Raw genomic sequence first — 16893 nt, 5'->3', positions numbered from 1 at the left:
TAAGTCAAGAATGGGTTGAGTCCTATATAGGACAAGGGTTGTCCCCATCTGCTGACGGTGCCCCCTTGTCCCCCCACACCCCTCTGACCCCAAACATCCCACTGTCCCCCCACAGAGGAACGTTCTACCAGGGCTATCGCTGCAACCGGTGCCGGGCTCCTGCACACAAGGAGTGTTTGGGGAGGATGGGGACCTGCGGAGCTGGTGAGATGAGTTGTGGGGTTGGGGGGAGTGGGGCGATGTGGGGTGAGGGGGTGGGGTGTTATGGGGTGGGGAACGGAGGGGGGTGGGGTGGGGAATAGGGTGATATGGGGTGGGTGTCCCCAGGTGTCCCCAGGAGTTGTGGGATATCCTAAGGAGGGCTGCCACCCCCCAGGGAACATAAGTAGCATGAGAAATTAATTGGGATGGGTGTTAATTGCCCCCCGACTAATGAGACATTCCTCTTCCGCCTCAGATCCGAGCTCTGGCAACAGGAAGGTAACGGTGAAACGGGTGCAAAAGGCACCAAATTTGGGAGGTCCCGGTGGTGCCATCACCCCCTTGGATCTCAATGGGGTTCTGTTGGTCCCCCAGATGAAATCCCAGCGCCCGGGACACGAGAACAAGACTGCAGACCTGGGTGAGCACAGCCTGGGGGTCTTGGATTTATGGGTCCACACGTTTTGGGGTGTCTGTGCCCGTGGATTTGCACCGCCCCATATCACCGCCCCATATCACGTCTCCTCATTCCTGTAGGGTTGCCCAAGATGGAGGCGAGCCAGCACTACAGCGGGGTGCCCCCACCCCCAGGAAATGTGGGTCCTGCCCTACGTCTCAGCCCTGGGGACGTCGTGGAGGCAATGGTGGCGGAGGTGGAGCAGCTGTGGTGGCAGGTGAGGGGTCAACGGGGTGGCAATGGGGACCTGCATGGGGATGGGTGGGAGGGGGTCCTCCACGGGAGACACCCCTCCATGGTGGTGGACCATCACTATGGGGACTGATCCCCTCTGGTTGCGTCAGGATGGACCCCAAAATGGGGACAAGACCCCTATGGCCATTGTAGGGATAGATCCCCATGGCCACGTCAGGTTGGACCCCGTAGTGGGGACAGATCCCCTATAGGCATGGTAGGGCTGGACCCCCATGGCCGTGTCAGGTTGGACCCCAAATTGAAGACTGATCCCCTATGGCCATTGTAGGGATGGATCTCTACTATGGGGTCATGTCAAGGTGGACACCAAAGTGGGGACAAATCCCCTATAACCATTGTGGGGATGGACCCACACTATGGGGACGGATCCTTTATGGTCATGATGAAGATGGGTCTCCGTGGCCATGGGATGGACCCCATAGTGGGGATAGATCCCCTATGACCACTGTAGGGACGGGCATTCAACATGGGGACAGATCCTTTATGGCCATGATGAAGGTGAGTCTCTATGGCCACGTCAGGTTGGACCCCAAATTGAAGACAGATCCCCTATAGCCATGGTAGGGCTGGACCCCCATGGCTGTGTCAGGTTGGAACCCAAATTGAAAACAGATCCCCTATGGCCATTGTAGGGATGGATCTCTACTATGGGGTCATATCAAGGTGGACCCCAAAGTAGGGACAAATCCCCTATAACCATTGTGGGGACAGACCCACACTATTGGGGTGGATCGTTTATGGTCATGATGAAGATGGGTCTCCGTGGCCGTGGGATGGACCCCATAGTGGGGACAGATCCCCTATGACCACTGTAGGGACGGGCCTTCAATGTGGGGACAGATCCTTTATGGTCATGATGAAGGTCTCCATGGCCACATCAGGTTGGACCCCAAATTGAAGACTGATCCCCTATAGCCATGGTAGGGCTGGACCCCCATGGCCGTGTCAGGTTGGACCCCAAATTGAAGACAGATCCCCTATGGCCATTGTAGGGATGGATCTCTACTATGTGGTCATGTCAAGGTGGACCCCAAAGTGGGGACAAATCCCCTATAACCATTGTGGGGATGGTCCCACACTATGGGGACGGATCCTTTATGGCCATGATGAAGATGGGTCTCCGTGGCCACGTCAGGATGGACCCCATAGCGGGGACAGATCCCCTATGACCACTGTAGGGATGGATCTCCATCATGGGGACAGATCCTTTATGGCCATGATGAAGATGGTTCTCCATGGCCGTGCAAGGACAGACCCCAAAGTGGGGACAGGATCCTACAGCTGTATTGAGGATGGATCTCCATGTGGGGTTTTGTCTGCAGGGCAGGAACGTGGTCAATGGTGAGACGGGCTGGTTCCCCTGTGCTGCTGTCAGACCCTTCATCTGTGTGAGTTACAGGGACCCCAAAACCCTCTGAGATACCCTACAACGTCTCCAGGAGCTCCAGGGATTGGGCACGGAGGGGATGTCCCCAAAACGTTGGGTGTTTCTTGGGATATAGGGGTGTCTGTGGGATATGGGGGTGTCTGTGGGATATGGGGGTGTCTGTGGGATATGGGGGGCTTTGGGGGAGTCGCCCACTTCACCCCTTGATTCCCATCTCTGCCTCTGCCCCACAGGCACCGCTGCCGGATCTCTCTGTCTACCTCTGGTCAGTGTTGGGGTCCCCTAAATCCTCCTCTGGATACACTCAAATCCCACGAGAAACCCCAAATTGTCTGTTAAGGCCTCCACAGACACCTTCCCTCACCCAAATCCTCACCCAAGAACACCCCATAGCCACTGGTACCCAGTGAAACTTTCACCTCATCCTTTTTGGGGTCACCCTATTGCCTCAAACCCTCCTGAAGTCACCAGAATCACCCCATCACACAGACCCTCCCCTGTTGTCCCCATCCTTCCCTGGAGCCCCCTAGATCCTATACCAAGGTTACCTCATAGCCCCCCCCAGATCACCCCATAACAACAATAGGGTGCTGATTTGGGGGTCTCAGAACCCCATTCTTCCCCACCCCAGGTACGCCGGCCCTATGGAAAGGGGGGAAGCGGAACAGATCCTGACACCCCGTTCTGATGGCACGTTCCTGGTGCGGCAGAGGGTGAAGGACACGGGAGAATTTGCTATCAGCATCAAGTAGGGTTTGGGGGGCACCTATGGGGACCACCCTCGGGGTTTGGGGTGGGGGTCAAGCGGTGGTGATGGGGTGGATGTAGGGAGGTCCTCTACGGTGTGTGGCGGTGAGATAGAAAGAGTAGGGATGGAGCCTTGCAGTGGGGTGGAGGTGGTGGTGGTGGGATGGGTAGGATTTGGGGTATGGGGTGGGATGGAGGTGGTGGGATGGGTAGGATTTGGGGTATGGGGTGGGATGGAGGTGTTGGTGGGATGGGTAGGATTTGGGGTATGGGGTGGGATGGAGGTGGTGGGATGGGTAGGATTGGGGGTATGGGGGGGATGGAGGTGGTGGGATGGGTAGGATTTGGGGTATGGGGTGGGATGGAGGTGGTGGTGGTGGGATGGGTAGGATTTGGGGTATGGGGTGGGATGGAGGTGGTGGGATGGGTAGGATTTGGGGTATGGGGTGGGATGGAGGTGGTGGTGGTGGGATGGGTAGGATTTGGGGTATGGGGTGGGATGGAGGTGGTGGGATGGGTAGGATTTGGGGTATGGGGTGGGATGGAGGTGGTGGGATGGGTAGGATTTGGGGTATGGGGTGGGATGGAGGTGGTGGGATGGGTAGGATTTGGGGTATGGGGTGGGATGGAGGTGGTGGTGGTGGGATGGGTAGGATTTGGGGTATGGGGTGGGATGGAGGTGGTGGGATGGGTAGGATTTGGGGTATGGGGTGGGATGGAGGTGGTGGGATGGGTAGGATTTGGGGTATGGGGTGGGATGGAGGTGGTGGGATGGGTAGGATTTGGGGTTTGGGGTGGGATGGAGGTGTTGGTGGGATGGGTAGGATTTGGCGTATGGGGTGGGATGGAGGTGGTGGTGGTGGTGGGATGAGTAGGATTTGGAGTATGGGGTGGGATGGAGGTGGTGGGATGGGTAGGATTTGGGGTTTGGGGTGGGATAGAGGTGGTGGGATGGGTAGGATTTGGGGTATGAGGTGGGATGGAGGTGGTGGTGGGATGGGTAGGATTTGGGATATGGGGTGGGATGGAGGTGGTGGTGGTGGGATGGGTAGGATTTGGGGTATGGGGTGGGATGGAGGTGGTGGGATGGGTAGGATTTGGGGTTTGGGGTGGGATGGAGGTGTTGGTGGGATGGGTAGGATTTGGCGTATGGGGTGGGATGGAGGTGGTGGTGGTGGTGGGATGAGTAGGATTTGGAGTATGGGGTGGGATGGAGGTGGTGGGATGGGTAGGATTTGGGGTTTGGGGTGGGATAGAGGTGGTGGGATGGGTAGGATTTGGGGTATGAGGTGGGATGGAGGTGGTGGTGGGATGGGTAGGATTTGGGATATGGGGTGGGATGGAGGTGGTGGTGGGATGGGTTGGATTTGGGGTATGGGGTGGGATGGAGGTGTTGGTGGGATGGGTAGGATTTGGGGTATGGGGTGAGATGGAGGTGATGGTGATGGTGGGATGGGTAGGATTTGGGGTATGGGGTGGGATGGACGTGGTGGTGGGGGGATGGGTAGATTTGGGGTATGAGGTGGGATGGAGGTGGTGGTGGTGGGATGGGTTGGATTTGGGGTATGGGGTGGGATGGAGGTGATGGTGGTGGTGGGATGGGTAGGATTTGGGGTATGGGGTGGGATGGAGCTGGTGGTGGTGGTGGGATGGGCAGAATTTGGGGTATGGGATTGGGGAGGGGGGAGTGGTAGTGCCCAGCCCCACATCCCCCTGCCCAGGTACCGTGCGGAGGTGAAGCACATCAAGGTGATGACAGCCGAAGGGCTGTATCGACTCAACGAGAAGAAGGCCTTCAAGGGGCTGGTGGTGAGCGTTGGATCCCATTCCCCATCCCTTCACCCCAACCCCGCTGCCTGGGGGAACCAGGATGGGTTTGGGGTCTTGTGGTGACATCACATCACTCGTAGGATCTGGTAGAGTTCTACCAGTGCAACTCGCTCAAGGATTGCTTCAAGGCTCTCGACACGGCCCTGCTGGTGCCCTTCAAGGAACCTGAAAGGCGGACCAGCCCACGACCCCCTGGTAGGATGTGGGGTATGGGGTGGGGGTGGTCATGGGTTGGATGTGGCAAGGTCCTCCGTGGTGTTTGGGTGGACGTGGTGAGGTCCCCATGGTGGTGGAACAGAGGCAAAGGGGACCTTCGCGGTGGCATGGAGGTGGTGGCAGTGGGATGGGGGGAGTGGAGGTGGTGGTGGTGATGGGATGGATGTGGTGGTGGTGGGATGGGTAGGATTTGGGGTATGGGGTGGGATGGAGGTGGTGGTGGTGGGATGGGTAGGATTTGGGGTATGGGTTGGGATGGATGTGGTGGTGGTGGGATGGAGGCGGTGGTGGTGGGATGGGTAGGATTTGGGGTATGGGGGGGATGGAGGTGGTGGTGGGATGGGTAGGATTTGGGGTATGGGTGGGATGGAGGTGGTGGTGGTGGGATGGGTAGGATTTGGGGTATGGGGTGGGATGGAGGTGGTCGTGGTGGGATGGGTAGGATTTGGGGTATGGGGTGGGATGGAGGTGGTGGTGGTGGTGGGATGGGTAGGATTTGGCATATGGGGTGGGATGGAGGTGGTGGGGGTGGGATGGGTAGGATTTGGGGTATGGGGTGGGATGGAGGTGGTGGTGGTGGGATGGGTAGGATTTGGAGTATGGGGGGGATGGAGGTGGTGGGATGAGTAGGATTTGGGGTATGGGGTGGGATGGACGTGGTGGTGGTGGGATGGGTAGGATTTGGGGTATGGGGTGGGATGGAGGTGGTGGTGGTGGGATGGGTAGGATTTGGGGTATGGGGTGGGATGGGGTGGCCATGGGGTTGGCTGGGGGGTGATCCATCCCTACCCCCAACCCCACAGGGGCCGTGAGAAGTTTTGGGTCGGCCAAAGCCCGCTATGATTTCTGTGCCCGCGACCGGACGGAGCTGACGCTGCGGGAAGGGGACATCATCCGCGTCCTCAGCAAGAAGGGGCATCCAGGATGGTGGAAAGGGGAGATCTACGGGCGGGTAGGACCCCTCCCCCTCCCACAGACCCCTCCTCTGCCCCACCATCACCCCCCAGAGCCTCACCCCATATCCTTCCTCCCCCAGGTCGGATGGTTCCCCGCAAACTACGTGGAAGAGGATTACTCGGAGTATTGCTGACCGCAGGACCCCTAAATGTCCCCACCCCATATCCCCAACCCCACACCTTCTGCACCCCCCCTTTGAGGTCATTGCATCACTCCCCTCCCCTTTAATTAATTTATGCCTCCTCCTGCCTACAAGGGAGCAATAAAAAGGGTGAGGACGAGGCTGCGGGGTTGGCTTTTTTGGGATGGGATCCAGGGACTGGGGGCAGGGAATGGGGCCAAGATTGGGTGATCGATGGATGTGGGAAGGCACCCAGCAAGGGCTGTGGGGCCAACATCTGCGGGAAGGGATGTGGGTGGGGGGTGGGGATGGAGGTAATGGGGTCGGCGCCGTTAGGAAAGGACCCAGGTGTTGGGGTAGGAAACAAGGATGAGATTATGGGGCTGAGACAAGGCCATCAGATTGGTGACCCCAAGAAAGGGAAACTGGTGGAAGCAGATCAGGCTGGAGCAAGGAACTGCCCCAAATGGCCTGAAATTGTCCCCAAAAATAGACCTTCGAATCCATTTCTTGAGGCTGGGTGGGAGGTCGGACCCTAAAAGTGGGGAGACTGGACCCAAAAATAACAGGTTTGAGCCTGAGGATCTGGTGCAAACTCAGACACATTTCATCCCCATCCCAGGACAAATCCTGGGATTTGGGGCACTCCCCAAATCCTTGATCATCTCAGAGGTTCAACATCTCCACAGGGCCCTTGGGGCCTCCTTGTGCTCTTTGGGGTCTCCTTGAGCATCTTGGGGTCTCTGTGGTGTCCATGGGATCTCTTTGAGCATCTTGGGGTCTTCAAGGTCTCCTCGAGTTTCTTGGGGTCTTCATGGGCTCCTCAGAATCTCTTGAGCCTCTTGGGGTTTCTGTAGGCTCCTGGGGGTCTCCTTGAGATTCTTGGGGTCTCCATGGGCTCATCAGAGTCTCCTTGAACATCTTTTGGGGTCTCCATGGTGTCTCCTTGAGCATTTTGGGGGCCTTCAAGGTCTCCTTGAATCTCTTGGGGTCTTCATGGGCTCCTCAGGATCTCTTGAGCCTCTTGGGGTTTCTGTAGGCTCCTTGGGGTCTCCTTGAGATTCTTGGGGTCTCCATGGGCTCATCAGTTTCCTTGAGCATCTTCTGGGGTCTCCATGGTGTCTCCTTGAGCATTTGGGGGCCTTCAAGGTCTCCTTGAATCTCTTGGGGTCTTCATGGGCTCCTCAGAATCTCTTGAGCCTCTTGGGGTTTCTGTAGGCTCCTTGGGGTCTCCTTGAGATTCTTGGGGTCTCCATGGGCTCATCAGAGTCTCCTTGAACATCTTCTGGGGTCTCCATGGTGTCTCCTTGAGCATTTTGGGGGCCTTCAAGGTCTCCTTGAATCTCTTGAGGTCTTCAAGGTCTCCTTGAATCTCTTGGGGTCTTCAAGGTCTCCTTGAATCTCTTGGGGTCTTCATGGGCTCCTCAGAATCTCTTGAGCCTCTTGGGGTTTCTGTAGGCTCCTTGGGGTCTCCTTGAGATTCTTGGGGTCTCCATGGGCTCATCAGAGTCTCCTTGAACATTTTTTGGGGTCTCCATGGTGTCTCCTTGAGCATTTTGGGGTCTTCAAGGTCTCCTTGAATCTCTTGAGGCCTCCGAGGTCGCCTTGAATCTCATGGGTTCCTCAGAATCTCTTTGAGCATCCTGGGGTCTCCTTGTGCCCTCTGGGGTCTCCTTGAGCATCTCTTGGGGGTCTTCAAGGTCTGCTTGAACCTCCCGAAGTCTTTGTGAGGATCCTGAGGTCTTTGAGCACCTTCAGATCACCTTGAGCCTCCTGGGATCTCCATTGACCCCTTGGGATCTCCTTGAGCATTTGTGGACCTTCAGGATTTCCTTGGGCATCTCGGGGTCTCCACAGGCTCCTTGGGGTCCCTTTGGGGTTTTCTTGGGCTCTTTGAATTCTTCTTGAGCCTCTTGGGGTCTCCATGGGATTCTTGGGGTCTCTTGGAGCCTTTTGAAGTCTCCATGGCTCATTCCAGGCTAAACTACGAGATAACCCAGGTTGGAAAAGGGTTTGGTCCAACTCCATGAGGTTCTTCAGGTGTTTTGGTGTCCCTTCTTATTTTGGGTACATCCCAGCACTTGAATTATGGGATAAGCAAGGTCTGGAGAAGGGTTGGGGTCTGTGGTCCAACCCCAATTCCATGCAGGTTCAACCACGAGCTTCTTCACAGCTGGTTCCTTCTCGCTGTGGTTAACCAAATGGTGAGATTGGCAAAGGGAGAACATCACCCATTTTACCCAAATTTTTGGTATCTGCTACCAAAATCACTGTGGGGGTTTGGGGTGTTTTCCCCTTCCTCTGTCATTTTGCTGCCAGCTTTGCATCGTTTCCAACCCAAATTCATGACAACACAACTCTGGGCTCCTTTCTCCCAGAGATGGTAAATTGAGGAACTTAGGAGATTTGCCTAAAAAGGGCAAATTCTCATAAATTGAAGCAGAAATTGAAGCGAATGTGCCATATTATGTGTGCTCACTGGAGGTCACAGCACGTTTCAATCCTTTTCCAACCCGAATTCCCACTCCATTGATCCTATCTTGCAAAAATGATGACTTTTGTTTATTTGTTCCCTGCCCAAGTTTACTCGACGTTTTTCCTCCTCCCCCTCTGGATGCTGTGGGAGTGACAACGTGGCCATAAAAAGCTCTAAAAGTGGGATTTTCCCCCTTTTTCATTTTCATATTTGATTTGAAGGGGAGGGGAAGAGCATTTGGGATGATTTTGGGGAGAAAAAAAAAGGGAGAAGTGGGTGTCCCAGCAGGCTGATGGCATTCAAAGCATTGGGGGACCAACAAGAAACCAGTGGAGCCCATTTTAGACCCGTTTCTGCCACATTTCACCCCAAATCTGGTCCTTCCTCCCCCCAGGAAGGAGACTGAGGGCTGCACATGGGAGAAGTGATGATGGGGACCCACAGGACCAACTCATATCTGCATTTTCTGACACATCTGACCCGTTTTTTTTTGTTTTTACCATTTTCTTGTTGATTGGACCCATTTCCAGCACTTTTTTTTTTTTCCTGCTTGAACAAAGTTTTTTAGCTTCTCCCCCAAATCCCACCCATGAGAAGCATTTCCTCACAACAATCCATTTTCAGCAACTTTTTCCCCATGAAACAACCTGTTTTCAGTGATTTTTTCCCAAAGAAATGCCCCTTTTGAGCATTTTGACACGATTTCTGCATTCTTTTCCCAAAGAAATGTCCTTTTTTTTTTAAGAATTTTGACCCCTTTTCAGCAGCTTTTCCCCAAGAAATGACCTGTTTTCAGCAAGTTTTCCCCAAGAAATGCCCCCTTTGTAGCATTTTTACCTGTTTTCAGCAAGTTTTCCCCAAGAAATGCCCCCTTTGTAGCATTTTTACCTGTTTTCAGCAAGTTTTCCCCAAGGAATCACCCCTTTTTAGCATTTTTACCTGTTTTCAGCAAGTCTTCCCCAAGGAATGCCCCATTTTCAGCCATTTTTACCTGTTTTCAGCAAGTCTTCCCCAAGGAATGCCCCATTTTCAGCCATTTTTCCCAATAAATGCCCCCTTTGAGCATTTTTACCTGTTTCCAGCATGATTTTCCCAAGAAATAACCCGTTTTCAGTCATTTTTGCCCCAAGTAACGCCACTTTTTAGAGTATTTTGACCTGATTTCAGTGACTTTTTTTCACAAGAAACGACCTGCTGTCAGTCATTCCTCCACCCCAAACTCCTCCTTTTAACATTTTTACCCATTTTTCAGCATTTTTTTCCCCCTTTTCCTACACTTCCAGCATCCCAGTGCTCCCAGTCTCCCACCTACGGGTCCCACAAACCCCACGTACACGAAGACCAGCATCCCTGGAACACAGGGGAACAGTTTTTTGGGGGGAAAATTAATAACATTTTTTATGGAAAGCAAAAGGATTTCTTGGTGCCATTGCTGGTGGCTTTTTTTTCTTTTTTAAATTGGAAACAGTACAAAAGGGATCCAAAAGAGTTTTGTTTTCAGCCGCGGGTCCCGTCCTTATTGATCTTACATTTCTCAAGCTTGGCTCAAATTTCCTCATTTCCAAATTTCCTAAGAGCTGCCGAGGTTAATTTTCAACCCAGAGGAAAAAAAAAAAAAAAAAAAGTTTTGTTGCCAGTAACAAATTGTTGATCAATAACACGAATTCCCCCCTCGAAAAAAAAAAATAAAAAAAAATCCGTTATTCTGAATTTTTTTTTTCTTTTTTTTTTTTTAGCTTATCGCCCTCTAAAAAGCAGCAGTGGAGAACAAATGACAGTTTTTTGTTTTTTTTTTTTAACTCAACCCAATTTAACTGGGGTTTAAAACCTGAACGTTTTCAGCTGCTGGCTGGGTGCGATGCACGCTTCTGTTTATTTGGGGGTGGGAGGAAGGATGGAACGGTGCAGCTTCTTCAAAAATAAAAAAGGATTTGCACAGAGGCTGGGGGAAATTCAGCAGCGAAGAGAAACTGATTCTTCTGGCACCGATGAGCAGTTTTTTGTTTTTTTCTTTTTAGCTTTTTACCCTTTAAACTTTGTCCAGCATCCAGAGAGGGAAAAGTCTGAAAGATGCTTTTTTTTTTTTTTTTTTTTTTGGGTTTGTTTGTTTTACTCACGGATTGCAAACAGAATTGGGGGGGGATGTCAGCAGCCCCAGGGCTTCTCACAAATCCAGTGGTGGAGCTGGGAGCAGCGCTCGTCCATCCACAGCCCGTTGGGGCCCATTGTGCCACAGTCCTTCTGGTCCTGGTCCGGGTTCTCCTGCCACGCCATCCAGTAGCTGGGGGAAATGGGGGGGAAAAAGGGAAAGAAAGGGGAAAAAAAAGGAAGGGAGGGAGGGAGGGAGGGAAGGAAGGAGGGAGGGAGGGAGGGAGGGAGGGAAGGAGGGAGGGAAGGAAGGAAGGAAGGAAGGAAGGAAGGAAGGAAGGAAGGAAGGAAGGAAGGAAGGAAGGAAGGAAGGAGGGAAGGAAGGAGGGAAGGAAGGAGGGAAGGAAGGAGGGAAGGAAGGAGGGAAGGAAGGAGGGAGGGAAGGAGGGAGGGAAGGAGGGAGGGAAGGAGGGAGGGAAGGAGGGAGGGAAGGAGGGAGGGAGGGAAGGAGGGAGGGAGGGAAGGAGGGAGGGAAGGAAGGAGGGAGGGAAGGAAGGAGGGAGGGAAGGAAGGAGGGAGGGAAGGAAGGAGGGAGGGAAGGAGGGAAGGAAGGAAGGAAGGAAGGAAGGAAGGAAGGAAGGAAGGAAGGAAGGAAGGAAGGAAGGAAGGAAGGAAGGAAGGAAGGAAGGAAGGAAGGAGGGAGGGAAGGAGGGAGGGAAGGAGGGAGGGAAGGAGGGAGGGAAGGAGGGAGGGAAGGAGGGAGGGAAGGAGGGAGGGAAGGAGGGAGGGAAGGAGGGAGGGAAGGAGGGAGGGAAGGAGGGAGGGAAGGAGGGAGGGAAGGAGGGAAGGAAGGAGGGAAGGAAGGAGGGAAGGAAGGAGGGAAGGAGGGAGGGAAGGAGGGAGGGAAGGAGGGAGGGAAGGAGGGAGGGAAGGAGGGAGGGAAGGAGGGAGGGAAGGAGGGAAGGAAGGAAGGAGGGAGGGAAGGAGGGAGGGAAGGAGGGAAGGAAGGAAGGAGGGAAGGAAGGAAGGAAGGAAGGAAGGAAGGAAGGAAGGAAGGAAGGAAGGAAGGAAGGAAGGAAGGAAGGAAGGAAGGAAGGAAGGAAGGAAGGAAGGAAGGAAGGAAGGAAGGAAGGAAGGAAGGAAGGAAGGAAGGAAGGGAGGGGAAAAGCAGGGGGAGAAAGGGGGAAAGGTAAGGGGGAAAGGAAGGGGGAAAGGAAGGGGGAAAGGAAGGGGGAAAGGAAGGGGGAAAGGAAGGGGGAAAGGAAGGGGGAAAGGAAGGGGGAAAGGAAGGGGGAAAGGAAGGGGGAAAGGAAGGGGGAAAGGAAGGGGGAAGAAAGGGGGAAGAAAGGGGGAAGAAAGGGGGAAGAAAGGGGGAAGAAAGGGGGAAGAAAGGGGGAAGAAAGGGGGAAGAAAGGGGGAAGAAAGGGGGAAGAAAGGGGGAAGAAAGGGGGAAGAAAGGGGGAAAGGAAGGGGGAAGAAAGGAAAGGGGAACAAAGGGGTGAAGGGGGGAAGGAAGGGGAGAAGGAAGGAAAGGGGGAAGGAAGGAAGGGGAGAAGGAAGGAAGGGGAGAAGGAAGGAAGGAAGGGGAGAAGGAAGGAAGGAAGGGGAGAAGGAAGGAAGGGGGAAGGAAGGAAGGAAGGAAGGAAGGGGGAAGGAAGGAAGGAAGGGGGAAGGAAGGAAGGAAAGGGGAAGGAAGGAAGGAAAGGGGGAAGGAAGGAAGGAAAGGGGGAAGGAAGGGGGGAAGGAAGGGGAAGAACAGGGGGAGAAAGGAGGAAAAAAAGGGGAAAGAAAGGGAGGAAGGAAGGGGGAAGGAAGGAAAAGGGAACGAAGGGGTGAAAGGGGTGAGGAAGGAGGGGAGGAAGGAAGGGGGAAGGAAGAAAGGAAGGAAGGAGAGAAGGAAGGGGGGAAGGAAGGAAGGGGGGAAGGAAGGAAGGGGGGAAGGAAGGAAGGGGGGAAGGAAGGAAGGGGGGAAGGAAGGAAGGGGGGAAGGAAGGAAGGGGGGAAGGAAGGAAGGGGGGAAGGAAGGAAGGGGGGAAGAGGATAAAAGGCAAATTATAATGAGCCTGTCAGTGGCAGAGCACTCCCAGAAAGAAGGGAAATTCTTTTTTGCTGGAAAAGCCCCATCCTGCACCCAGAACATCGCTTTTGTTCTGTGGTTTTTGCCACCAGCGAGAAGATGCTCCAGTCACACCATTTTTCCCCATTTGCTTTGTGTCGAATCACCCACGCAACCCATTTCGGTGGCTCAAATTGACCTTTTTTTTCCCCAAACTTTTTGGGATGCTTTTGGGGATTCCAGGTGTGGGATCTGTACCTGGTGCTGACAGCATCGCCGTTTATCCAGAGCCACGTGCCTTCCTGCTGCTCATCTGTCAAACCCAGCCAGTACACGTTGCTGCTGTTAATGCTGTTCTTCAGGAAGCCCTAGGATGAACAAATTCATTAAAGAACACCAAAACACCGTAATTCCAGGCATGCCATATGAGGATCTTCTCCTGAAAAGAAGCTTTACTCAACCTCTGAGCTTCTCCATCTCATTCTGAGCCAATCTTGGCTCACCCAAGCCCCCAAACCCAGAGGTTTTGAAGGTCCTGTGTTTGCCAAGAGTAGGAATTGTCCTAAAAATGGGGATTCGGGGTTTTTGGAAGCTGACCTGTTCCCGATCCGAGTTGATGATGACCAGGTGAGCACCCTGATCATCACAGATCTCCTTTGCTTCCCTCCAGCTCATCCTCTCGGTGGAGAAGGAATAGCAGTTCCCCTCGAAAGCCTTCCAACCAGCCAAGCATTTCTTATCCGGGATCACTTTGCACATCCGTGCTGGAACGAGAATTAAAAAAAAAAACCCAAAAAATCAGCAGGGATCACCCAAAGATTTTCCAACCTTAAGCCCAGCGTGGTTTTTCCTGCACCACAACAGCTCTACCTGCCATGTCCTGCAGCTCTCTGTAGTAATTTCGCATCCCGCTCCGCAGCCACATCTGCTCCCGACGGGATTCCGACAGCTCCTGAAGCACTGGGAGCACAGAGCAGGGTGAGCTTTCCTTCCTCCCACCCCATAATTTGGTTTACCCAAATCTTCAGCTCTTCCTTAACCCCTCAGTGGATGTTGACCAAAGGGTTGGCCAACCACACTTTGAGTTCTGTGGGATTTCCTGTCGGATTTACGCCCTTTCTCCTCCTCCTAAGGAGGTGGGTTTTCTCCCAGGTGAGATCCTAATGATGAACCCGTGACACCCAGAGGGCAGATCTGATCCTATTTGCATCTTTTTGGGGCTAATTCCATTGGGACTGAGGAAAGAGTTTGGTTGCTGTCCAACCCACACCACTCAATTCCCCACGGATCAGTGGAAATTGGAACCAACCGGCGTTGCTTCATTAAGAGATGGAGCAAAACCAAGAGCCAACCAAAATCACAGCTCACGTTTTCCTCCATTTGCACCAACGTGGACCCCAAACACACACAAAAAAATTTAGGGACCTACTGTGAATTTGGGTCTCGGAGTAGTTTGACCTCAAGAGCTCCAACTCCGCCATGATTTCCACCTCTGTAATAGAAATGATGGGAGAAAGAGAGGTTGGATTCTGGCAGAGAATCCCGAGTGATGTCTACACTTGCCCAATTTATGACTTTCGGGGCAGAGGGAGGGGTTTATTGTGGATTTACACCCGCGGTGCTGTTGGAGTGGGTGGGAGGAGGCAGATGGAGCAGCACGGGAACCATTTGGAAACCCGAAAACTCACATCACAGAGTGCAAGTGAGAATCTGGTCAGGTTGGAAACCCTAAAATTCATGCCGTGGGGTGGCAACGAAAGTGTCTGAGGCAACAGAAGGGCCTGAGATGTGACATCAGCTCAAGGCACGACATCAACTCAAGGCATTCCAGCCTATAGACGTTGTCTCTTATTCTCAGTGGTGAAAATGTTTTGTTTTTTTTTTTTCTTTTTTTCCCACGTTTTTTCACCAATCCTGGTGTTCCCCAAGCTGCTGGGGCCACTCACGTTTCACCACGGCCAAAGCCAGGAGCAGCACCCACACCACGAAGCTCAGGGCCACCAAAATGTAGAGGATGGTCGTCGATGGTCGCCCATGTTCACTGCTGGGCTTGGGGTTACCTGCAGAGAAATCAGGGAGAAGCCAAAACTCTACGGTCTGGATCTGTCTGATGTCTTTGTTATCACCCAAGGAAGGACAGACAGAAACGACTCACCCACTGGAGAAGGGTTTGATGATGGTGGTTTCCCTGCCAGGATGTAGACACCTACAGAGAGTCACCATCCTTAGAGGCGTTTCAAGAAAGATTTAAATGTTGGGGACACGGTTTTAAAGTGGGGAAATATTGGTGGTAGGTGAACGGTTGGATTGGATGATCTTGGAGGTCTTTTCTAACCTTGGTGATGGTATGATTGTATGGAGAGGAAGGAAAAAAGTGGCGTTTTTAGGGCGTTTGGAGGGTATTTTGGAGTGAGGGTGCAAGGAGGGGAGCTGGGTGCTACCTGTGCCTCCTTTTCCCTTCTGGCTCTGCAGATCTCTGTTGGATGTGGGTGGGTTGTAGCCACGATCCGACCCCGACACCGACACATCATCGTAGTCATCCTCATCAGCAAAGCTGTCTGGAGATGCTGTGGGGGAAGGACAACAAGGGGAAAAGTGGGTTTTGTGCCAATTAGCACAAAATTAGCAGCACAAAAGCAGCGCAAAATTGCCTGCCAACAACTGGCCTCAATCCTTTGGAAAGCATGGAATCTAATCGTTCCCTCTGCAGAGTTTGGGGTTGTTTTGGTAAATCTGCAAGATGTGAAGATTTTGATGCCCAATATTTAAAAAATAATTTTTTAAAAAAAGTGTAATTCTGTATTTTTATCTTATTTTTTATGGATTTTTGTAACCCGTCCTTGGTAGCAGGTTGCAAATCTGAGCTGAAGTTTGAATCCCTCCATGGTGGGAAGGGGAAAAAAAGTCACCAAATGATCGACTCCCTCTTGGAGTGAGCAAGAAAATTCCCTTCTGCTTTTCCCAGGGAAGATTTTCAATGGTTCTTCTGGGCAATTGGATCCCATTTTATGGAAGGAACCAAATTCAGAGAGAAATAGAGAGAAAGTTTTGACTGACTGAGCTGAAAATAAAGCCCTGAGACACCTCAGGCAGTTCTGCTTTCCATCTACGCCACCCCCAAAAAAAAAAGCCCAAAAAGGTGAAAATGAGGACTCACCCGGCCTGAAGTCATTCATGGGTGTCATTTTTCCAGCAGCAGAGTAAATTCCTGCCAAAAAAAACAAAAACAAAACAGGAAGGAAAACAATGCTCAGGATAACATGAAGATCCCCAAAAGCAACGCAGTCGCTGCTGGTGAGGATGCTGCTGATGCTTTCTTAAGGTCCAGCACGGAGTTTGTGGGTGAAATGGGGCAAAACCTGGAGATTTTTGGTTTTCTTAAGCAAGAACAACACCCACTTGCACCCAAGCACGTTTTTCCTCGCTCCATCCAACAGCAATGCCCTCCACAAAATGAGGTGCCCATCCTATTGCCAAGCCATCCACCGTCCCCAAAAACGCACCAAAAACAGCCATTTCACCCCAAATTTACCTGCTTGTCTCACCGGCCTCTTGGCAGGGACCGGAGGAGGACCCAACCAGTTGCCATAAGTCTCCTGTAAGGCCATGGAAGGTTCTTCCAACCTAAACCATGCTACAAGTTTTTGGTTCTCCTCTTTGCGCAGGCGCAGCCCCCAACCCCGCACCGCCTCCAGCTCTCCCCATTTCAGGGTTTGGCCCTGAGGTTTCGGTTCCTCCCGGGAGGGGAATTGGTGCTGTGGGCCCATCAGCAAAACAGCCATCGTGCATCAGTGCCCACGAGTGAGGGATTTGCATACACGCCCCAAAAAAAAAAACATGTTTGCTTGCTTCCGTTTTCGGGGGGTGGGGTTTTTTTTGTTTTGTTTGGGAATGCGGTGCCGAGCCGGACCGTCCTCGGTTCAGATCACAAAGGTTTTGTTCAAATTGCAGACTTTATTTCGAGGGATGATGAGTCGAGCTTTGGGAAAACGGGTCGCAAAAAGTGAACAAACATCACCCAAAATCTCCACGTTCTCCTCCAGGAGTGACTCCCCCCCCCTTCCTCCCCCAACCTCTCCGTCCCCAACATCGCGGCGCTGTA

The 16893-nt window shown here is 52.8% G+C and overlaps 2 protein-coding genes across 2 annotated transcripts in view; one reads left to right on the top strand and one right to left on the bottom strand.

The window, feature by feature from the left end:
- VAV1 (vav guanine nucleotide exchange factor 1) overlaps positions 1–6333 on the top strand; it is a 33729-nt gene extending 27396 nt beyond the window's left edge. The window contains exons 17-27 of the mRNA XM_090128821.1: positions 116–204; positions 458–480; positions 577–622; positions 739–875; positions 2236–2301; positions 2534–2565; positions 2932–3048; positions 4769–4856; positions 4958–5072; positions 5897–6045; positions 6130–6333. Of these exons, the coding sequence (XP_089984947.1) occupies positions 116–204; positions 458–480; positions 577–622; positions 739–875; positions 2236–2301; positions 2534–2565; positions 2932–3048; positions 4769–4856; positions 4958–5072; positions 5897–6045; positions 6130–6183 (916 nt within the window). The 3' untranslated portion in view covers positions 6184–6333. The remainder of the gene's footprint in view (positions 1–115; positions 205–457; positions 481–576; positions 623–738; positions 876–2235; positions 2302–2533; positions 2566–2931; positions 3049–4768; positions 4857–4957; positions 5073–5896; positions 6046–6129) is intronic.
- A 1115-nt stretch (positions 6334–7448) lies between these two features.
- On the bottom strand, positions 7449–16863 carry LOC116239211 (uncharacterized). Its single transcript, XM_031609253.2, has 11 exons — positions 16324–16863; positions 15949–15999; positions 15233–15358; positions 14947–14997; positions 14738–14851; positions 14221–14283; positions 13662–13751; positions 13389–13555; positions 13050–13159; positions 10765–10928; positions 7449–10224 (listed from the first exon to the last, which is right to left on the bottom strand). The coding sequence occupies exons 1-10, from the start codon at positions 16571–16573 to the stop codon at positions 10793–10795; spliced, it is 1158 nt and encodes a 385-aa protein (XP_031465113.2). The 5' UTR covers positions 16574–16863; the 3' UTR covers positions 7449–10224; positions 10765–10792.
- Positions 16864–16893: the final 30 nt, after the last annotated feature.

This window comes from Phasianus colchicus, chromosome 34 (assembly GCF_987193195.1).
Source record: "Phasianus colchicus chromosome 34, bPhaCol1.hap1.1, whole genome shotgun sequence".
NCBI classification, from domain to species: Eukaryota; Metazoa; Chordata; class Aves; order Galliformes; family Phasianidae; genus Phasianus; species Phasianus colchicus.
The sequence above is the reverse complement of the archived record's forward strand: the minus strand, read 5'-3'. Positions and strand labels throughout refer to the sequence as shown.

What these genes read in the sequence shown, in the direction of transcription:
- LOC116239211 (XM_031609253.2), bottom strand. Translation starts at nt 16,573, where the DNA reads ATGGCTGTTTTGCTGATGGGCCCACAGCACCAATTCCCCTCCCGGGAG. An exon ending in GAGGCCGGTGAGACAAGCAG is followed by an intron (nt 16,000 to 16,323) that starts GTAAATTTGGGG and finishes TTTTTTTGGCAG; the next exon opens with GAATTTACTCTGCTGCTGGA. An exon ending in GGCTTTGGCCGTGGTGAAAC is followed by an intron (nt 14,284 to 14,737) that starts GTGAGTGGCCCC and finishes TTTCTATTACAG; the next exon opens with AGGTGGAAATCATGGCGGAG.